General features: G+C 39.8%; 1 protein-coding gene across 4 annotated transcripts in view; it reads right to left on the bottom strand.

Annotated features, from left to right (window-relative positions):
• Positions 1-5,772: 5,772 nt before the first annotated feature.
• The window catches only part of tcf4 (transcription factor 4), a 174,281-nt gene continuing 155,948 nt past the window's right edge, over positions 5,773-24,105 (bottom strand). For 3 of the 4 annotated variants that reach the window (XM_013908918.1, XM_005725513.2, XM_005725514.1), the window contains 5 exons: positions 17,201-17,339; positions 12,844-12,997; positions 9,695-9,924; positions 8,700-8,847; positions 5,773-6,256 (listed from right to left, as the gene is read on the bottom strand). In XM_013908918.1, the coding sequence (XP_013764372.1) occupies positions 6,208-6,256; positions 8,700-8,847; positions 9,695-9,924; positions 12,844-12,997; positions 17,201-17,339 (720 nt within the window). In that variant the 3' untranslated portion in view covers positions 5,773-6,207. Of the gene's footprint in view, positions 6,257-8,665; positions 8,848-9,694; positions 9,925-12,843; positions 12,998-17,200; positions 17,340-24,105 lie in introns of all 4 variants that reach the window. The other variant, XM_013908919.1, reaches the window with a different exon arrangement.

The following is a 24,105-nucleotide window of genomic DNA, read 5'->3' as shown; positions in this document are numbered from 1 at the left end:
TTTGAAACTGCTTTTTTCTATGATATAAATATACCAAAGTTATTGTGCTACTGATCTTGGCAAGTGCTCATCTGTGGAATATACCCAAATGCTCGCTTAGCCTTAGAGTTGTGAGAAAATAGAAAAAAGTTTCCTGGAAAAACAAAGGACAGGAGTGGCCATTTTGAATTCAACTCATTATTGCAGTAAAACTGGTACAGAGTAACAGATTACAAAGCTCATGGCACAGTCACTGAAAAAGAAATGAGGTGTGTATGTACAACAAGGAGGAAAAAGAAACAAAAATGTTAACATTTTGGCTAATAAGAACACCAGGGGTAACAAAAAATGAAGGTACTGTAATTCTGGAGATGACTTGATTATACAACAAAGAGAAAATATGAAATGAAGCATCGCAAAAATAACATTACTTAAAAAATACATGTAGCACTTGCACTGACAGATTCAATCCTTGTGTTTAACCTAGGTCCAAATCTGAGTAGCTTTTCCTGCTGACAAAAAGCTCAATTTCAAGGGCAAACACTAGAAACAAATGACTGAAACTGCCTTGCACATCATCTGAGTTCTTTTTGGGGAAATAGCTGATACAATTATTTGCTGATGACCTGCTTCTTTATATTAGGCCTCAGTCACACTGGCCTCAAAGTCCGGTTGGCAACCTGGCAACCTCTGGTCAATAAGCAAAGTGGTTGCTGACAGCTGTTAATTACAATTGATCGCAAAGAGGGCGCTGTACAAAAAAAACTCCTTATGATTGAGTCACCACAGTGCCTTGACTCAACTGTTGTTGTGATTTGGTGCAATATAAATAAAATTCAACTGACCTGAATAGATTGTCATGGTTGTCTGCAATTTGCATGGATGATGTGAACAAATCATAGTGAAACTTGCAAAAGTTATGCTTAACCTCTGCAGCCAACATTATGTTTCCAAAATGCTCAACTTTGACTATAAATTCACATAGCTGTTGTTTGCATTGCACTTTCCACAGTTTTACTACCATTGGGCAAGTAGCTGGTGAGTCCACATCGTGGATCATGTAAACTACAACTACCACTGTAATCTGCTAGCAACCAACGCAACTACAAGGTTTTCAGTGCAACACCATAAAGCTCTTTGCAACCAGTTTTCCCTAGCAAATGCAAGAACTCTTGAGCAACCACTCTCAACTGGTTGGGGAATACACATTTTTTCTTAGTGATCTGTGGTTGCCAGGGAATTGCCAGCCAGTCTTTAGCCTCGTGTAACCGGAGCTTTAGCAAAGCTCCAATCTCTAAACAAAATGTTCCCGTTAATCTTGAATCAGGTGTTGAGGATCTTTTTTTTTCCATCCACATTTATATGCCATCATAAGGAAAATAAATGCACAGCAGTCAGAGCTGGCTCGCAACCTGGCGACAAAATCAGTGCATTTGTAAACACTCTTTGGGTACCTCAGTCAAGATTTCATCATCGCTTGTTTCAGATTTTCAATTCTTTTGTTATTGCAAAAATTTGAATTTTTATTTTTTAAGAAATTTTAAAAAAATTCCTTAAATCGCACAAAATAAATGACTAACGTTGGCTCTAATACAAGTGATGCTTGGTGCAAGCAGAGACGACAGTTTGAGTTACACTTCAGATGTTGCCAACCAAAACCACAAACAGTACAGAGCACCACTGATCGAAACAAAAACTTGGCACCTGGCTACTGTAACCGGACGAATACGACCGCACTGAAAAGTCAAAACAAGTTCATCATCATGATCATCGTGTCTCACTGGCAAATCTTCACCCCACAGAAAATGATGGCTGATGGCTATTTACACACATCTCTGCGAAAAAATACAATTAAAAATGTAATGTCATGAGACATGGAGAATTAATGTCATATCCCTTTCATGATTTCTGATTCCTCCCTCTAACCCTCAAAAATGCCCCCCACAGATATAAACATAATATTGAAAAATAATAATAAAAAAACTGATTTCTGAACTTTTGACCTCACTACATTTTCAATGTGACACATTTTTTCAACACACACTGAATTTTACTTTTTCATCTTTTAACAAAAGAAAAAAACCAATACAACATATTTCTAAAACACAAAATAACAACAGTCTACATGTAAAAATATAACTTTTACATACACAATTTCAAAATAATGGTAAAGTTTGCCATTTTGTTGCATACAATTTACAAATGTCTGTGTGTTGTTGTTGCCTTGGATAGATAGCAGTGAATGGAGCTGATGGAACTCCGGTCCCATTTTGTCCTGCGCAGGGTGCCGTACTAGTCAGAGGGTGGCAACAACGGAGAATACAACGAAGTCAGTTGAAAATTTATAACACTGAGGGGCCTCGCCAACTTCCGCCAGTTCAGTCTTTGAGAAAAGAACTCCTTGCCAAGCAAACACTCCCTTTGCAACGGAAAATTAAAAAAATAACAGAAAACGGCACCCTCGTTATATATTGTATATATTTTTTGTACATTTATATATAGATTGATTTATTCAAATAGATTCTTTTCCAGTTTCCGTGCCTTCCTGTTGATTGGGTAGAATTTTAACCACGTCAAAATGACCACCGACAGTTAACAATGCTGCCAGATAGCGAATTGTGTTTTTTTGTGTTTGTCTTTTTTTTGTTGTTTTTTACATTTTCTGTAATAGACATGTAAACCAGAACAGACAAAAAAAAGTAATAAGAGAAAAGATTCTTCTTATAAAAGAGAGCAAGAGAGAGAAAGAGAGAGGGAGGGGGAGGGGGAACAAAAAAGAAAATTAGTTTAACAACATACAACCACACACTTTGTACTGAAGACTACATTGGCTCATGGACAAGCCGATCAAATATTGATAAAAAGCTGATAAGCTATAATACAAGAAGAGACGCGTTGTTCACCATGGAAACAGGGTTGGGGCTCGGAACAGGAAAGTGGGGCTGGAGTTATAGAGGACTTTGGGGGATGGGGAGGACTGGGATGGGGGGTAGTCTTGCTAAATCAAGCATCTGTCCCATTGGCTTGAAGCCAGAACACGCTGTCTACTTACATATAAGCGTACAGTACATTAAATACAGTTTAGGTTTTTTTTTTTTATCCAAAAAAATACTTTTTTTTTTCCTTTTTAGCTTTTTTTAAATTCCCAGGTCTGGTAAAAAACCTGACTGCATAGAACCTAACGACTAAGAACAGGTTTCCCTAAGCTTGCATCCTATTAAAAGACCAGGTAAATGTCCTCCTCTGGCAACTCGAATGATATGAACTCTAAAAAGGCACATTGGTAGAAGTGTGAATGTTCAAATTGCATCTGTGGGACCGCTTAAGTGGGGCAAGAGGCTGGGAAGAGGGGCTATAGACTCTAGTTCAGGGCTCATAAGGCTAGGGTCAGCAGAGCACTGGGACTGGGGATTAAACATAGGCCTGGACTTAGAGGGGTTCAAACCGTGGTTCAAACTGGTGTGAAGGGGGACTTCCAGACTTACACCACAATTCTTGCAGATATTCTCAGTAGCTTTGATTTATCTACTAATTCCAATTCTCACTTAGGTGGTCATAACCTTCGACATCAGGATTTTTCCTGTTCCTGTTCCTTTTCTCATCTACGACCATCAAATCAAGAAACATGGCATAGAACTGAACACACTTTGAGTACAGAGTAAAGTAACGTATTATTGGTTGGACTTTCAAACTGGAATTAGCAGCAATTAGCTGCACTTAACAGGTTCATAGCTGTTAAGTGCAGCTAATTGTAGCTAATGCTAAAGACAAAACCGGTAAAACCTGAAACCTTCCTCATTCTGGTAGTTGCAGATATAAGCCAGAGTCGGCCCATATTTGTTTCTCTGGTGCAGAAGCACCAACTGTGCTGTGACAGAGTTGTTGTGTTGGAACATGACCAGGTGCTAAAACTGCTACTTCGGTGTGCAGTTTTCCCCGGTCCAGTCAGGGAATCTGGGTGGTCATTGTTTCAAACAGGCCTCCTGATCTAATCTAAAAGCTATTCAAAATGCTGGCAGTCATCAATGTAACACCAAGTCTGGCAAAACAGCTCAATTTTTCATTGTCATCCCCTCCTCCCTCCCCCAACCCCATCCACACTGTTTAAAAGATAGCATCCACAACTGAAGCACTGTCAAATGCATGCCAAACCAACAGGCTACCCCTAAACACCAATTGGAAGCACTAACGTCACAAGCCACAAAACCTCTGCTTTCCCTATCCGCCACATCAGCACTGCAAATAGTTTCTTAACGTCTTTATCCTTATAGGAAAAGGTAAGTTGTGAAAACTACTTTTGCCTATGGACGAAAGGTCAAAATGCACACAAGGCCACAGAGTTGTTCCCAGCCAGCAAGTGTCAATTGGAAAGTCCCCCCTACTCAAGTTCTCTGAATTTGGAGGCTGGGTTAGATATTTAGGGCTAAGATCAATCAGGAAATGAGGGAATCAAATGACTCAAACACGGGAATGGTTTCACAACTGCTGCTTGCACCCTTGAAAAGAATTATACACCCCTTGCCCTGATGACTGTTCCCTTACTTCCCCTGCAGCGTCATTAGTCATTGAAACCAGTGGATTCTCTGCTTTTCCTTTTCTCTCCCTCTAGCTTTTAATCCCCTTCATACCAACTCTCAGAGTTCAGGCCTTCAGGGAATGTGCTAATCATGGAATAGAATTCACTCCAGTGATCAGGCCAGCTCTAAACCACTTCGTCAATTGAAAAATCTTTCCTGTCATCTGTCCGTCCCCTCAACCATCTGTTCAGCAATCCTTAGATTTCAGTAACAGTCTGGATTCCACTCTCAAACTTTGTCATTGGATAGCTGACAAAAGACTGATTCAGAATGTTTGCTCTACAGCTCTTTCTGTAAATTGAACTCACAACAACAATCTAAAACGAGGATGCCATGAAAGCCTTTCCTTCCTGCCACATTTAACAGTACAGTTTTCCTATTTCTGCATCATTTTGCTTTTCTGTCTATCCATTGTAATTCGTCAATATTCCCCAGTCCCTCTGGAGTCACTCGCTGATTGACTGATTCAGTGATTGATTCCCTTAAGAACTCTCTTCCTCCCAGTAGATACACACGGGTCATTTGGGTATAAATATCCTGGCTTTTGGATTTGTGTTCACACAATAACTTTACACGAGTTTACAGTCTCCAAAAACTCAATGTGTGCACCAGCAAGGAGCACTAATGTTCAGGTTCTTTTACACTGACAATGCAAATGTTTGCACTTTGTAAGGGAATGCATTAGAAAGGGAAGAAGTCGTAACTTCTTGTTGGCCCTGCTTCTTTCTAGATGCCTCTGATAGTCAAGCATTGGCAAAAGTTTTCATTCAAATCAGTCAGCAATTCAAGCACCTCTGAAAAGCTGCATGATTGCAACACATTTGGTGCCCTAATGTTTTCTTCATTTTGATTTATAGTTGGAAATTTGCTTACTGTTTGTGTCTGAGTATGCAGCCTGTGTTCATTTCTTAGTTTTGTTTCCTTTGTTTCTCCGTGTGTATCTATCTGACTGGTTTGCATCCAAGAGGAGATCAGGCACAGCTTCATCCACAGTGTGGCGTTAGATTGCCATTCAGTCAGAGATGCGCTGGAGCTGCATTCAACAACAGCTGCGCAATGTTGCTTTTGTTACAAAAAATCTCTTTAAACACTTTGTGATATGTTTTGTGTCATTCTGAACATCCCTCCCCAACCCCTTCCCTCCTCACTGCCCGCGTGCAGTATAAATTTTTTATTATTTTTTCCTTTTCTCATATATATATATATATATATAATTATATATATATATACTATATATATTTATATAGAACCCTTTTGTTCTTTAAAACTGGGAATGCTGATAAAACATGTAGCACAAGAAGAAGTTTCTTCGATGGTGTGATTCCAAAGACTTGTCCATTGCTGTCACTTTGTGTCAAAAGCTGCCGCTTCATAGCAGCCATGTCACAGCGGCATTTTTTAGGTCTCCGCAAAGAAGCATTCAGTTCACTTCAGCTGGAGATGCAAAGTGACGAAAGCAACTAACGTGACTCTGCAGTTTGTGTTCTTGATAGAAGAAGGAGACGATGACAAAGAGGAGGGTCAGAGACGACAGACGAGAGGAGAGAAAAAGGCTGATCTGATTGGTCAGGTTAGGGTTCCAGAGAAACTGATTGGTCAGGCTGAAGCAACAACAGTTTTGATTGATTGCCAGGTTGTCATGGAAATGCCTTCAGAGGAAGTGGTCACTCATCATCTTGATGAACTCTGGCACCTTGGACCTGGAGAGACAATGAAGGAAAAAACAGACAAATAAGCCGATACTGATATCGGAAAGACCAGAGAATACTACTTTTAGTAAAAGTACATATTTTGATGATTATGACTAATATGATTCATTCTGAACCACCTAGAAATTTTTATTCCCAGGATGTCAAATATTGCAGTTTTGTCAAAGCTGCTGCAACCTTAAAGCTATGAATCAGGTGCAAGTACCGTGATTCAACAAACTGATGGTACTAGTGAGACTGGGATGACTTCCAACACATACTGTGTGTTATTAAATGGTAAATGACTTGTATTTGTATAGCGCTTAACTTAATCCCTAAGGACCCCAAAGCGCTTTACACTACATTCAGTCATCCACACATTCACACACTGGTGATGCCAAGCTACATTGTAGCCACAGCTGCCCCGGGGCACTTCTGACAGAGGCAAGGCTGCCGGACACTGGCGCCACCGGGCCCTCTGACCACCACCAGTAGGCAACGTGTGAAGTGCCTTGCCCAAGGACACAACGACTGAGACTGTCCGAGCCAGGGCTCAAACCGGCAACCTTCATTAAAAGACGAACTGCCAACTCTTGAGCCACGATAGCCACGTGGCATTAAGCCCAATGGCAAAGTGCAGTCTTTCAGTGCGAAGGGTTAATGCTCTCAAAGTTGAATTTTTATTAACCTAACCAGGTAATTTTGGTATCTACTAAGAAGTAAGCGAAAGTAAAAAGCAGTTCAAACGGAAATGAATGTGCATAAAATGTGAACTTTATCCTCCTGACTGAGAAATGTATCCACCTCCTATCAAACCTACTGCAGACCTCTCAGATCACTCTTTTAAAGGCAACTGCCGCTTCAAGGCACAGGTGCTAATGGAAACAATGTGCATAATCTTGCAGTGGTAGCAATATTGGAGAGAACAGCAGTATTTGATTCTGTGGGAAAAGCTTTTTGCCAGATAGCTTTTGTGCATTTTTCCCTGAGCCTATCTGAAGCTGAATGACAATAGCAAGTCCAATGTCCAAGGCTCTTAGTTATTGCCGAGCAGCAACAAATGTTTGAAAACTTACAGATGTCCCTCAAAGAGGGGAATTTTTATAGAATTCATACACTGACTTCTGGATGTCAGAGTTTAATTAATAGAAACAAGTTTCCAGTTCATAAATACGTTATTATACATTTTCTTTACATAGTTTATTGGAAGGTTTACTGGGAATAAACAGAGGCCAAAGGAGCTCAACTCATAGTTAATGATCAGAAATGTAAAACAAGGAGGAAGTCAGAGTTTAATATATTCATGCAAGTATTCTTAGCCTACTATATTCAATGATAGATACTATACACTGACAATAATACACATAAATGTTTTGGTGCATCTGGTTCATCCCACTTAAAGTTACCAGAGTCATGATTGTGCTAAGAAGGTGAAGTGTATAAATAATTCAGTGAAGGTGTTATTTTATTTTCTTCACTGCAAATTCTTTGTAGAGAAACTGTGGTTTTGTCTTAGGTGACGCCTCCTCCTCATCAAACACCTTTACTACTTCAAGGCTACAGAACTTCAGTAAAGAAGCTCACTTACACATTAAAACATGCAAACACAAAAGCAATGTGACTGTACGACACAAGTCCAATTCAAAAACAGTGACAAACACACAATCACACATTAAAAATCGCACTTACTGCCAATCTGTTGTTAATGTGTACCCAGACCAGACAGAAACTCTCTCATGTGCTTGGCTTCTGTTTTTAGTCAGCCTAAATATGCTCTGTTCTTCAAATTCAGTCAAATAATGGGAGATTTGATTCACATGCTGTCTGTGTAAGTTGTAACCTTTTAAACAACAATTCTGCTTTTTGCCATCTGAAAATTAATAATATAAAAACCAAAATATAAAAAATATGTGAGTGCAGTTCAGGAACCAATTTATTTCAATCTCAGCCTCATTGTTTTGTTTTTAAATTCAAGCTCATAAAATCGAGTGATTAAATCGATGATTCAGTGTGGACATATTAGATTTTACAGCTTTTATTCTGGGAAAGCAGCAGATCCCATTAAAACTAATGTTATATTTCTAGTTGTGGTGTTTCTCATGTTGTATTGTAATGCTTGAAATAGTTAAAAAGTACACAGACAGCACATGAAGGAATGGCAGGCATGTGATGAACAAATTATAACTTGCCATGCGTGGAGACAGCCCTAAAAACAGAAACTTCCAATTTATTAACTAAAAGCCAAAACACAAAAATTGACTTCACACTACTTTATCGTCACTGCATGCATGTTTTTTCTGCTTGTGATTTGTGATGAGATTCTTTCAATTATATTTTTTGCACTGTTTTTTTGAATGACTGATTTTCTGGTTTGAGTTAAAGGTACAACAGCAGATTAGTTTATAAGTGAAATCTTCTGACCATTCAGGGGGGAGGAGATGTTGCTGCGTTTTACATTTGTCCCATGGGGTTCGGCCCATCACCCATGGCGGCGGCGGAGTGGTGCGCTGCGGCCAGTGAGAGGGGAGTCCCGTCTGATGTCACGGTGACCTTCTCCTCCTCGCGGCGCTTCAGACAGGCCGCCTTTGGGTTCAGGTTTCGCTCTGGACAGAAGGAGACAGAGAATGGTTTTCAGGTGTTTTCTCTTATGTCCGTTACTCAGTGAGGTTTCTCCTTCAGCTGGATTCATCGATCCCCAGACTGATGGCAAGAACCCAAAACTATGGTCTAGAAGAACACAATCAACAGGTGCTACTACTGCCCTCTCCTGGAGACCCTGGGACACTACATTTATATGTGTTATCACCTAAACCTGCAAGGTTTAAAGTCAGAATCAAATCGTGCTTTTATCTGACGGAAACATCTGGATATCTCAGGGATTTTCTTTTAGAAACCTTATATTTGTAACTGGGATATGGTTGAAGCCTAATTCAATCATGGTAAACTGCTTAAAACATATTTCTTTTGCCTTTTTTTTTTAAACCAAGAAGTAACACAGTTCTCAGACACAGGCATTTTCAAGCATGTTTTCAGTTGTTTCTTTCCAAAAAGGCCTCTAGTTAGTTAGTATTTTTTTATGCTATTTGTTGTGAATAAGACATATATATGAAAGCAGTTATATCTTTTAAGAAGAGGGTTCAAGGTCACTGACAGTTTTATTTGTTTATTTTCAGGTTGTGTGACAGGAATAAATGAAAACTTCTTATCTGCTTTATACAAATTAAATTACAGTCAATGAGACCATAAACTCATCAGGAAAGTCATTACTGAGATCACAGAGCAAGCGAGCTAAAGGCAGGTTTTCTAATACACTTTAACACAGGTTTAAATGACATTGGCTTCACTTTTCAGATCTGGAAGTTATATCCATATTTTATTACCACTCTATTTCCTAAAATACATACAAGGCAAATGTACGTGCTGTAATGCAGTGCTTCACTTGAAACCAACCTCGGACTTGTTGTTCCAGACTGAGGATGACAGCCACGGCCTGGTGCAGGATCAGCAACTTTGTCTGAGGTTTGTCGCTCTTCAGGTGCAGCTGGACCATCCTGCCCAGCTCTTTGAACGCCTCGTTGATGTCGCGGACACGAAGACGCTCCCGTGCGTTGTTGGCCATCCTTCGCTCCCTCTCTCTCTCCATCTTCTGCTCTGGAGTCAGGTCCTCATCGTCATTGTTGCTACAGAGACCAACGATGAAGACAAGGACGAGAAATGGAAGAAGAAGCAGGGGATGAAGGTGGGAGAAGAGGAGAGCGAGAAGGAGGATTTGAAGATGAAGGTGGTGTTTGCATACCTGTCTCGTTTTAATACAAACCTACAGTGCTGCAGGTTTGCAGAAGCAAGGTTATAACAACAGCAGGGTTTGGGAACAGACACCATGCTGGGCTGCATTCTGGCAGTTTCAAGGGCTACTCTGTTTTTTATTTACTTTGTCACATATTCTCTACTTGATGTGGGGTCACATCAAGAAGCAGTTTGAAGATAATTCTTGAAATAAAGAAGACTAACGTGGAAAAAAACAGAAAAAAAAATTGCTGACATGGAACTCTGTTTACTTTGCTTGCCCTCTTAAATCCACTAGGTAAATCCACTGTGTACACAGTCGTACACAGTCATACACAGTACGATATGCAGTGAAATGCTTAGACATAAAAAGACATAAAAACATAAAAAGCTAATAATAGTGGCTCACTGCATCACAGTAATAATAGAAATCAATCTGATGCAGTGCTGGTGGGAGAGACTTTCTTCAGCAGCATGCACACAGACTGCTGTTTGCACAGCAGCACTAACTTGATTAACTCTCCCACTCAGCACTGGGATCATCTGGTCATGCTACTTCCATATCACTTTTGGTAACTCATCAGAAGGTATTTGTGTTTTAAAGCACACACTGTATACTACAGTATTGTAACACTGTTTGTTCAAAGTTGAAATATACAGCATCTCTTCAACAGAGTGACAACGAAGGCTCTTTTAGTCTTCAAGATGTTTTATGTATCTAAAATCAATCCAGAATAACTAGATACATAACATACAATGTATATATTATCAAAGCCTGGAATATTCCAGGCCTGGATATTTTCTAACTGGCTGTCACTAGCTAAGCTAGTTTATTTGGTGGTTAACAGTAAAACAAAACTGCCTTATTACTTGATCTCTGCAGTGGTTATGAGACTAACAAGTCTCCTAGCATCCTCGTGATTGTTTAAGCGTTCTTACCTTTGAAAAATATCTGTAAGTCAGGTTTGTTAGGCTAGAAACAACTCGCATCTTAAATACAAACTGAATAAAGTTTGAGTTTCCCTTCAGGGACTGAAAAAGCAGGCAACACTGTACATGGGGAGTGACTCTGATGTGTCACAGCACAACAACAGGTAGACATGGGAAAATCTGTGGCTTAAACAGACGGTCAAATTTGAGAGTGTTTGGTATATAATGAAAACATCCACAAGGTGCTAGTCTCAATGAGCTGAGGAGACAGACACAGAGGTGTGGTTAGTAGGGGTGTCTGATAATCTTCTGGGGTGCAATAACAGTCAAAATAATAACAACTTTTACCACAGATTTTTTTAACTCTTGTGATCATGCGATTTGTTGTGCATATGGTTGTCTGGATACAAAGCTGGTCACTTCAACTTAGGGCTAAAGGGCGTTTTCACAAATCTCTGCCTTCTGCTTTCTGTCACTTTGAACCCTTTCAGCACACTGGGTCACTCACTGCTGCTAATCATGTGCCATGCTGCATTCTGCTGACAACATGAGAGTGAGCGAGTTTATAAGAAGATAATAAGAAAGAGTGCTTAGTTTATGTCGAGAAAGACAATCAGATATATATATCGTTTTTTTTAAGTAGGCAATCCGTGCAATTCCTCTGCAAAGATGCACCGAATAATCGGACTGCACAACCCTGCTGGTAGAAATTCTATTTTTATGGTAGTTTGAGTTAGAAGTTATACAAATGTGTGCTTTCCTGCTGGATCACATGACAATATGTTCCCAAACCCTGTAAAAAGCATCAGTTAAAAAAAAACAAGTATTATGTTCCTCATCTTCATCTTCAAAAACCTTCAGTATCATCAACCTCATAATTATCAACATGACCGCCACCATCATGTACAAATTTCTGGGTTTAGGATCCAAATGTTTCCGATCGAGTTGTCCTCCAGGTGAATAGAAACCACAATAAACATCTTGTTTATCTTTGGAGGGCTGAAGGCTGCTCCACTGTATCCAGGACGGGAAAAAACAACAACACTTTCTATCGCTTCATATTTTGCTTGCTTAAGTGTTTACATCCATAATGAGTAGGTTTCACACCTTTAAAACATTAAGCTTTCTCGCCAACAGCAAGAATATCCATAAGTGTTTTCATTGCAGTTGATTTCCCGACCCTGACACAGCGAGACAACACTTCTTTGAGAATATTGACTGCTGGCTCTACTCTGGTGTGTGAGAAACAGTTAAAACCAGGCTCAAGACCATGGAGAGACTGACGGGATCAAACAGGAGCTGCATGTCCACCAGGAACCTCCGCTGCTCCCTCAACAGCGCCGTAACTTAACCAGCCGCTCAGTTAAAAAGGGAGATGCCAGATGAACACGGACTCAAAGTCTCGTTGTTTACTGAAATATTTAGCTGCTTCTCAACACACTTGGTCACTTCATCAAAGTCCAGAGGCTGGTTCCCAAAACACTCAAAGCTTTAAGTCCTTCTCTGTGGTCCTTTTCCAAAAAGTGACAAAAATACTTTAAATTAAGTAAATATTTAGGGGAAGTCAATTATTTAAGGTAAAAAGATATAATAAAACACAAATAAGAATTCTTCACATTGGTTTTTCATGTATCTAGCTAGTTTTTTCCACCTTGAAACCTGCTATTTGAGCATTTTATTACTTCTGCTTTATCCCATATTGGTCACATTGTGGTTTATAATTTCAGCATGCTCTATTTTTGTCTTGCTCTTTATCAATGACACAGGAACCAGAGAGGTCTCCGAGCGCTGAGGTGTTTTGGGAAAATGCGTGTCCCAGCCCAGCTGAGGGTTTTGATGGAAGCGAACACCTAAGAGGTTGGCGGGGTTACCTAGATCTTGACCTCTCAATAGATTTGAGCTCCTTGCTGTCGGGGTCCTCTTTCTTGGTGTCCAGGGGCTTTGAGTCCTGCAGGAGGTTCTCGTCTCCTTCGTCCTCAGACTTGATCTCCGAGCTGACGGAGGAGGTGCTCTGGCCCTGAAGGCCTCCGGACAGAGCTGCAGGAGAAGAAATGAGAAGATGGGAGGGGTTAAATGGTGCAAACAGGTAAACGCATATGAGCCCGGTACACAGGTATACAGCTGGCAGAATAAATAAATGACTGGTTGCCAGAAAGAGCCAGAATGTGCCAGTTTGTGAAGGGAATAGTAAACTTTGATATATGAAATTATAATTTTAGGGGTAATCTCTTGCATGGAATAGCATTTCTTTGCTTGACAAGATTTTATTCATTTATTTATTTACAGCTCATTTTACGATAATAATCTAAACCCACAGACGTTGATTCTTCCATCTTTTTTAAGTGTAAGTAAGTGTAAGGCTTGTTTTAATAACCAGCCATCTTCTTAACATGCTTAACGTTAACATAAACTCCAGGTGCCACCGCAGCACGGGACTAATATTTGCTGAAAACGAGCTGTTTCTATTACAAGCAAGAAAACACAGGGACCTATAAAATTAAATGTACTTACAGTCCTGTTTAAAGTCAATACTTTTACCAGATTTTGACATTCATGGTTTGTTTTCAGTTTTAAAAAGTATTGACATTCATGTGGAGATTAAAACTATCACGTTAAACGTGTGTAAAAAGTAAAAAACTGTTCTGATATCTGCTGCTTTTGTGATAAAAATGTTTAATTTTAAATAGAAGCATTGGCTGTAAATTTGAAGTGTAATGGTTACATGCCGTGTAACCATTATACAGCATTTACATGATATTTTGCAGAGCACTGTAACAAGAGCTGGATGGGTATTATAGTAGAGGTGGAGATATGAGAAAGTGCACACTATATGTAACAGTTTGATGAACCTGGTATAATGTCTGATATGTTGATTAAAAAAACGAAACTGACACTTTGTGTCTATATTTGGTTTCACTTGTTGGGTTAAAAACAGCTCATTTAGGTTAACATTTCAGATGGTGTTCCTCGTCTTCACGGGCTTCTGACATGAATGCAGCATCAGTCCTGGTTGAACCCTATTAATTCTCTAGTCAACCTCCAAGATGGCGCCACTGGAGAGTCGTGGTGCAGTCGTACAGCCTCTCTACCCTCTGACTGTCTCTCTCCTCAGCTGAACAGTGCAGTCTTTATTTGACGTCTGTATGGATCCGTCACTGGGACGCTGCCAGCATCTCAGTCAACACAAAACACTCGAGCACTGTGTTCCCCTCACCCTGTACACACACACACACACACGCCAGCCAACTGTCGGCCATTTTGAATCCCCGTCTGCCTGACTGGAGGCATTTTGTGAGCAGCTTTGAGTGACGTCCCGTGTTTGGTTGGTGTGTTTGTGTGTGTGTCTCTTTACATACAATCAACTGTGTGTTTGTGCATAAATAGCTGCAGCGAAATAGACGTTAAACTGTGAAAAGTGACTTTGTGCTTCTGAATGGCTGATTGATAACACGCAGTCACAAAGTGACGCCGGCGGAGACAAACGCGAAATTCGAGGACGCACCTCCATGTTAATTAAAGCTTCTTCTCAGGGCTGTTTCTTTTTCTTACTCACATCCTTCCCTCGTGTTCTAGCTTCCTTTACCGCTCGGCGTTCTCAAAAGCTGTGAGCAGAGGTTAAGTCTGACGTGTGTTAACACTGGAAAGCTGTGTGGTGTTAACAAAGTGCTACAGCACAATGCACCGCACAAACGAAATCTGAAACTGACTAAAGGTCCTCAAAGTGTCCTTTGTCCAGCAGGCTCTTATTCTGAACAATGTGCTGCTACATTAACAGAGTTTGTTTTTTTTGCCAAAGTTGTTATATACTTACAGCTATTTCCTAGTATTTAGTAGCAAACCCCAGTATATACTTCTTTTGTGTTCTCCTACTATTATCTATTTTAATTATTGCAGTTATTATTTCTGATACTGTGGTTTTTTTTTAAGTACTTATCAACAAATCTAGCAATGTTTTGGACAAATCAAAGCTACTTTCTATAGAACACAGTTGCCAGCCCTGCACCATAAGCTCTCAACAAGGTGCCGCTCTCCACTTCTACTCCAATTCATATCACTGTTTTTGAAACATTGGTTATTATTAATTCTTCATTTATTACTTTCTTTGGTCTTTGTTTTGGTAAAATCCAGCTAGAAAACTGTTCTAGTTTAGAATATTCTCTGGAAAAAGGGAAGATATAACAGTCTAAGGCTTCACTCTACACCTCTTTGGTCATGAATTTGTGGTTTTCCTGTTTAATTCAATTCTATGTTGTCAAAAAAATATTTCTGTTGTTACTTATTGTTACACATTTTTGAAAAAATAACTGAAATGAAATTACTATCATTATCAGTTAGACAGCAACAGAGAGGACCATTATCAGTGTGTTCTGGTGGTCTTAGGGCAGCTGACATAGATATAAATGATTGTGTGACAGGAAACAAACATTCGGTTACTTCCAACATTCTTTCTAATGAGTAATTTCACATAAATATATGTGATATTGCAGTACAGTATTTGTACACAACTTATGCTTGTGCTGTTTTTTGCTAGACAAAACTGCCTAATTTAATCAGGATTTTAGAAATGCAGAGCAGCAGCTCATGTTTGAAGTTTCTCTGCACTTAAGTTGTAACTGTTAATATGTAGTTTTTATGGGCTGTGCTTTAGTAAATGTTTCATACTCGTGTTTATTGACAATAGAAACTTTATTTGGCTGTAAAACTATATAGCAAATGTGAATATGAAACATTATGAACACAGGCTGTTGCATGTAAGCTTCAGAGAACCAGGCTACACTGTTCTGTTCGCATTTTGCAGGCCTATAGGTGCAACCTCATGGCATAAATAAATAATGGCTGTGATGCATGACATGTTTAAAACTCTGAATCACAACTGCAAAGACTGACATAAATCCTTATTTTCCAAATGTGTCCTTTTGGTTGAGTGGACCAGACTGTGGATGACTCTGCACCAAATGGATTATGTTTGTTTAAAAGCCGTGTTTAATTTGGGAGAACTGACTATTAAAATTATATTAATAATATAGAAATCCACGTATCAGCACATGTTATACACTGAAATAACATTACCCAGTTTGTTGAGCTAATACCAGAAATATTGCACAAGTATGAGCGCAATATACCATCAATATTGTATATAACATAACTATTAAAGTTAATAATTGTTTTGAAGTTGAGAAGAAGACAGAGGAGGAAGCCACAGGTCTGCCACTATAATTGTGCGCTTGCTGCCAAATCCATTTTAATAGCCTTTATTTACAGCCTCCACACACCCTCAGCCCTGTGTGTGTGTATGAGTTATGAACGGATGCAGAAGTAAGGAGTAATAGCTTCTTCTTCTTCTGCCAGAGTGTGTGTATGTGTGTTTTCTCCCTCTCACCTCATTACACACTTGGCTGTGGTCGGCGCTGGCTGAACTTTGCTGCCAGCAGAGTCATTTTCAGCCTTTAAAATTGAGCACAGGGCTAATTTGCTACACAGCGCACTCATATACACATTTCCGTCCTGCATATTCATATCACACACACGATGTATTTGTTTAGCCTGCTCGGGCGATGAAATTCTGAACCTGACCCAGGTAAAGTTTTCCCAGTTTTCTCTTCCTCCAGTTTATCTCCAGTTTCTTTTTCTGTATGTTTTCTGGTTGCACTTTTTTAGGTTGTCCTGTGTTGGGATTAACTTCCAGACCTCCTATTTTTTCTCTTCTGTTTGTTTACTTCTTCTTCTTTTTTGGACAATTTCTTCTCCTCCTCCTTCCTACTAATTATGATCTACTTGAGAGATGCTGCCTTTACTCTTTCTTGGATCGTTGTATTGTTTTAAATCATGTTTGTCCATTGTCTTTGCTTACTTTTTTTATTATCATCATACAGGCCCAGAAACACTCCTTTCTTGTGCTTGCACATGAACAAACCCTTGATGTGAGATTCCTCTGCCTACACGAAGCAGTGGCAGATGTTGGTACTGTTTGTCCATCACTGCTGCATCTTTGTTTCTTTATCTGGACATTGTTCTTATTTATGAAATGAAACATCTGGTAAAAAGAAAGACACAGCCGAGAATACCAGTACTTTCTTTCTTTCTTCTGCGTACGTTTGAATCGAAGCGATTTTTTTTCCATATAAACACTTGATGTTGAGAAATAGGTTTATGCTTCAGTGTGAGCCAGGGAACATTCATCTGGGGACACTGGCAGATGCAGCGTTTTTGTAATTTATCTATGAGTGTGCAGGGTCTCACCACGGTACGGGTCAGGCTGGCTGAGGTCCGGCGAGGTGGCTGACTGAACCGGCAGCTGAGGCACCGGCACCTGACCCCCCATCGAATGTCCTCCACGCAAACCGCCCACGCTGCTGCCGTCTTCTCTGTGAGAGCCCACCTGGAGAACAGAGAGGAAAGGCGTGAGGGAGAGTTTCAACGAACAGCTGCTCTGATTCTGTCTACAGTCAGGACTGCAAAACAAAGCATCTTCCAGTTTCTAAGTCCAGATGTAATCTGAGCATTGGTCTACTCTGATGTTCTCCAGGTTCTTTTGTAGAATGTCTTAACTTTTGTCATTTCTGTGGAGGTTTTCTTTACCAGCAGGGTTTTGATTTCATGAGCCTTCTGAATTTAAAGGAGTTTGATCTTGATTAAAAACAACGATATATATGTCTGTCACTTTAATTAATTAAATTTAAGTTATACACTGCCACTTTAAAAAACACTTGCCTTCAGCCACTTCACATTGAAAGGTAACGACTATAATATTAAAGAGAGACCGTCTTTCCTATGAGCAAGCACTTGGCAGCCGTGGAAAGGAAGAAGTCTCTTAACATGATGAGAACTCCTACTGAACCAGGATCAGCCATCTACCTCAACCAGTTGAGGGGTGAGGAGACAGAGAAAGGAGAAAAGAGCCCCACAGACAACAAAAAACCACTCTGTAGTTTTTAAACAGGTTAATCATACAAGGTTATATAGCATTTTTACTGGGGACTACTTCTAAAGGCGGATTAGCACACCCTGTTGAATTTGGCAGCAGGATGGCTTATGTTGAGTCCGTGTGTGTTCATTATAATAAGGAACATGTCACCAAGTGCAACATCTGCAACACTGATGTGTTTTCAATAGTTTTTGGACAACAATGGATTTCTGTGGTTTTGTTACACAGGCAATATCCTTTTAATCAGATCAGTTCGCTGATGGCTTTGGTTATTTTGCATGACTTTCTGACCATAAGAAAAATACTAAACATTACGACATATCACTTGAAAGTCAGTAAGCACTAGTCCACACACTAATTTCTTTATTTTAAGCTGAGTTTTTATCAGTTTCTAACAAGAGTTTTAAAAATCCTTTAGTATGGATATTTATATGAAGCAAATGTATGAATTTCATTTACCCTCTTAAAATCCTCCAGGTCATGGACAACCCACCGAGGTAATGGGATAAGATTTGGGAAAATACTTTTATTACTTTAATTTATTACTAATTAGAGTACTTACTTCATTTCTATTGTCTGTTTATATTAGGAATTTTATGGTATCATTTCACTTTTCATGAAACAAACACTGTAAATTGTAATGAACTCTTCCTTCCTTTCTTCCCTGAGATGTTGTAGTTCTGTCTTTGCCCTGTTGAGGGCAACCTCACCCTTCTAATACACTGAAGATCCCCATCGCTCCTATCTTTCCAATCTCACATGCATCATTCCCATCAGTGTTTTTTTTTTTATTATTAATTTTCCATTTTTCCAATTTTCCAGACTCCCTGTTTTCACAAGTGTGTGTGTTCGTGTGTGATTGTGTGTTTCAGTACAGGTTCATATCTCCATGTCTGACATGTATATTTACAGTTTCTTCTTTTTTTGGCTCCAAATTGTGTCTCCTTGTTTTTCATGTGGATTTCAGGGAAATACTGTATGGGTGCGTGTGTGTGTGTGTGTTCTTTGCTGAATCCTATCCATCTGTCTACCACACACACACATGTACATGCACACACACATGACAGCACAACAACTGACAATTATCTTAATGCCCATATGTTTAATTGTGGGATTTCTAATTCCCAGAGCACCAAGTAGCTTCCAGCAGGGACTCACTGTTTTGGCACGAGATGGATTTTTTTTTTTTAAAGTGTGCGTGTGTGTGCGGGCTTGTTTGTGTGTGATGCCAGATTTCTCATGGCATCCTGTGGTTCTGGTCTCTTTCTCACCCTCCCTTCCCTGAGCTTTGTTTTACTTTGAACATTTCAGCGGGGCAGTTGATAAATATGAATTATGATGATGGGTATGCTGTAAAACAGTCCGATATGAATGTCGGGTACAGACCTTACACACCAATCAAAGCTGAATGGCAGCTCAAACTTTGCATAGACACACTGTTATAATGAGCCTATTTCGTGCTGCTATTTTATTCGTTCCCCCAGCCTGACAAAGTGTTCGTGGTGTTTTGGGAGTGGATATGTTACCCTGACCAATCAGCAACCAGTGACGTATCCATTTGGCTGATGTCATCTGCAGTCTAGATGTATGTATTAGTGGTTCAGGGCCACCTTCTTATGTAAATTTATAAATTTAATATTGACTTGGCCTGATTCCATAATGAGGGGTTTAAATGAAGCAACCATTCTCACCTGGCTTGTTCTCATCCTTCATCCATTTTATTTGTATACTTTCGTTGCAGTTTAATAGTTTTAATGTTTCCTTAAATGCATGTGTTTTAATAGTCCTCTGTGCACAGGGCACCCATGCAAAGGTGGTAAACTTGATATCACTGGGCCATACTACATATATAAAGGTTGAATGAATGATATAAGAGTTTTTCTGGGGTGTTGCTAGCAGCAGCTAATGAAGCGTTGATTCGCTGGTCTCACGCTGAGATGAAGAGCAGGCTGCAGAAGTCTGGTGAGCAAATTTCTCAAACTTTTCCAAAGACACCGACTCAAAGTGAAGTCACTTTAGGCGATTTATCATGCCGCTTGCTCAGGGATTTACATGTTTTTTCACATATGCATTCCTCGCTAAGACCAGGAAATGGACTTTGATGTGTAAAATCCCCCCATACAAAACTCTGAGCTGCTGATAAGCTCAGCATCAGCTGGCCCCAGCAGGTTCCTTCTTGTGTCACTAAACTGCAGGTTATGTGATTCTTCAACTTCTGTAAGAACATATATGCACCGTGAAATCGGCGCTCCTAAAAGTCTTTATGATCAGTTGCTGCACCGTGTGCCTCAGTTGGTATTAGCGTAAAAAACACATGACACTCAAAATAAAAGCAGGACCAGGATTCCAACTTGGAAAGTAGAAAGCACATCCAGCTAGGAAATCCCGGATGCTGCATTGGTAAATAGACATCATGTTATGTGTTGCTTTTCTAGTCATCCATTCACATATACATGCATACAGAGCTTTAGAAATCACTCAAACACTGGCGGATGCATCGGTGCAATCTGGAGTTTATTGCCCTATGAAATTTGGACATGTACGCTAGTGCAAACATTTACTTAAGTCCAACAGAAGCTGTTTTCACAAATTTACTCTGTGACAATTTGAGGACAAGTCAGGACATTTTCCACATGCAGCACATGGCAGGGACTGCTTTAAACGGCATTGCACTCCTGGACGTGCTCCATGTGGTTTAGGTGAGGAAGGTGCCTGAGGTGCAGGAAGAAGGACATATGATCCCCACTTGCTAGAGAAAAATTTACCAGACAATTAACTTTGATTTTCGCGTATCAGCACAATCTGACGTCACATAGGCTTCTTACTGGGGAAAGACCAGTTAATATCTGCCGGGGATTATCTAGACAAATTATTTATTTTAGTGCATGTTTGAAGGCTACAGTTGGGGAAACAGTGTATATGGATTGTGCAGATGACAGAGCAACACAAATGTATTTTTATTGTTTTTCCCTTTTAAATAAGTACCCAATGACATCACACTTTTTCCTTCAGCTTCTAATACTTTTAAAGACGATGAGGTCTAGAGGTGGTGTTACACATTGCTGTCAGTTTCAGAAAATCAGCTTTTAACTAGATCAAATCTTAACGGTGAAGGTATGTTTTGACATATATTTTAAACGTCTTATATGCTGTGCTTCACTAGTTCAGTTTTTATGTATCCTAGGATAACCATAGTGTAAATAAGGTTGTTTTGAAAACCAAATCCCTCTGTCTGCCTGTTAATCCAGCTGGCTGACAGCGAGGTCTTGCCCACCACATGCCAAACTCCCCTCTCGCTCCGTGCAAATATCACAAAATGTCGACAGGCTTGTCAGCATGGGTGTGTGTTTCTGTGTGCGCATGTGTGTGTGTTTCAAACTGAGCGCCCTCCACCTATCCGTCCATACGTCTGCTTGCTCCCTTATTTATTGTTTGCCTCTCGTCTTTCTTTCTGTCTTTTCTTTTCCGTTCTCTGCCTTTCATCACCGCCTGGATTCCCAAATGTAAAATGGCAGCAGAGAGAGAGAAACGGAGAGGGTTTCGTACATTTTTAATGGAGGGCTTTTATATTTCAACAAGCCTTCCCTGTCTCTTCCTTAATTTAGTTCAACGAGGAGAGAAGATGAGGAGACAGATGGAGGAGAAAAATATAAATAAATTACACATAAACTGATCTGCTGCTGGTGTAAACCCGATAGATACCACAAGGTGCAGCCACACCCACTTAGGCACCATTCTTCAGGTTTAAATATAATATCAGCTTTTCAACAAACGGAGATGTCAGAATGTCCCTGAATGCAGCAGGGAGACTTTTAAAAACAGTCACGAATTCATTAACATGTCACAACAACTTCGTAACAGACAAAATTAATTTTCCAGTTTTCACATGATAATGCAACTTTGATTAAACATAAAAATAGAAAAATATACCTCTGTAGGTTTAATTCTGATTGACTATAACTAATAAAGAATGGCTGCCTTGAAGAAGAGAAGTCATTATAAATGTAATGAATATGATTTAAATCAGTGGTCCCCAACCCCCGGGCCTCGGACTGGTACCGGTCTGTGAGTCGTTTGGTACCGGGCCGCGAGTGTTGAGGCTCAGGTGTGAAATGTATGGTTTTCAGGGTTTTTATCGGTTTTCAGCTTTATTTTGTTATCGTTTTTATCGTTTACTCGGTTTTCCTGGGTCTTTTCACGTGTGTTATGAATAAATCTTCTTTTCTTCGGTACCGGTACTAGTTTTATTTTGTTGTATTTATCCGTGACACCTTAAAGGCCGGTCCATGAAAATATTGTTGAGCATAAACCGGTCCGTGGCGCAAAAAAGGTTGGAGACCGCTGATTTAAATAACCAACTTCCCCTCAGGGCCCAGTGACACAGGCCTAGAGACTGGTTGGCAACATTCTGTCAACCACACGTCACTAGGGAAAAATGTGGTCCTTAACCAGCTGGCAAACAGTTGCTGGTAGCAGCTAGGTAAAATTAATCAAAAAGAGGTTTACAGTGCTGCAGCTACACTGAAAAACCTCCAAATGTCTCTAGACAACTACAGGTGACTGTGGCAATGTGTTAGCAACCAAAGCAATCACAAAAAAGTTTCTGGTGGATCTCACTCTTTGAAGCAGATTTTTCCCAGCAACAGCAGGAACCATTCGGTAACCAACTGGGGAATACATATTTTCCCCTAGTGACCAGAGGGCACAAGTGGCTCAACGGCCAGTCTCTCATCCTTTATCCCAGTGATCCCTAAACTTTTATATGAACTAAAAAAGTAAACAGTGCCTCCATAAGTCTCTGCTTCTCTCGCTGTGTACAAGCTAAGCAACCACTGCAGCTGCTAAAGCCACAATGCTTGTGCAGGAGGAGGCCGGGGTGGATAGATCAGTCAACATCCTGTTTCATATATTTTAACAGAAACCCAGACTCCCGAATACCTACCTAAGAGCTTTTGGTAGATACTAAGGAACTACTGCTGGTTTACACTGCGTGAGGCTTTGTGGTTAGGCATTCATACGGTACTGCTGAAGGAAATACAGTAGCAGACTTTGTCATACCCAGGCTGGTGAATGTTAAGAGGTTCAAGTTTAAAAAGTTCCCAGATTTATTAAAAAAAAAAAAAAATCAAACAATAAGCTGATGGATAATGTCTCAGTCTGACAGGCATGTGTACGTTTGTTTCCGTTTAACTATTTGACAATCATTGATATGCAACACATTTCCATCACACCTAATAAGGGCTAAAAGGGTTTGTTCGGCAAACCTTTAGGCAAAGAATTACAGTGTAAACATTCTACATTAGTAACAATATAAGGGTATTGGAAAAATTTGTTTTAATGTCATCCTAAAATAATCTTATCTGATTTTACCCCTGTTCCAACAACATTAATTCCATTATTTTATGTACTGTATAAATGTTCTTGCAATGAACCAAGCAGAGTCAGAGACAAACATAAAGGCAAAGGTGCTGAGTACCTGTCATCTGCAATGCTACTGATCAGTGGGATCAGTGCACTCTTTTAAAACGAGTGTGCGAATCCAATGATTGCGCAGGAAGATGAAGGAGAAGAGAAAGAAGAGAATTTCTGGGTCATGGGATGACACACATTTCTCATGCAGTTGTAAACAGGAGGGAGAAGTCTGCCCCTGCTGCTGCGGTCACAAATCCGAGAGAAGGAAAATAAACTTTGCATCTCTGTAAATTGTAATATTTCACCTTGCATTAGTTGGATTCCTGCAATTTCCATTTGTCGTTTTCAATTATTGTTGAAAAGCAAAAAGAAAACCAACTCTGCAAGATAAAATTCAGAGCACAGAGCAGGAGAGGAGATAACATAAAGCAGGGTGTCCAGTGTGGTGTCCCAACCTTAGCATGTTGGTAACTGCGTCCTCTTATCTTATTTTTGTTACAGTCGTGTTTTGTTAGATTTTAGTGACTGAACTACTTGGTTAACCTAAAGTTAAAAAAACATTCAAAGGAAATCTCTTCATTTGTTGCTTCTTTATGATAAAAGTGGGAAAAAAACAAAAACAGAAAACGAGGAAACATCTTCCAGTAAATATAAGAAAAAAGAAAAACCCTCACACCTCTGTGACGTGTTTTTAAAGACATGCTAAATCACTGTGAGACCCAAAAGTAAACCACTCGGTTACAATGCAACACTCTTCTGTAGCTGTGATACACATTTGCTAATGAAACTGTAAATAAACTTGAACAAG

The sequence above is a fragment of the Pundamilia nyererei genome, unplaced genomic scaffold (assembly GCF_000239375.1).
Source record: "Pundamilia nyererei isolate P.nyererei 1_Seehausen unplaced genomic scaffold, PunNye1.0 scaffold00016, whole genome shotgun sequence".
NCBI lineage: Eukaryota > Metazoa > Chordata > Actinopteri > Cichliformes > Cichlidae > Pundamilia > Pundamilia nyererei.
Note: the sequence above shows the minus strand (reverse complement) of the source record. Positions and strands in the feature narration are given on the sequence as shown.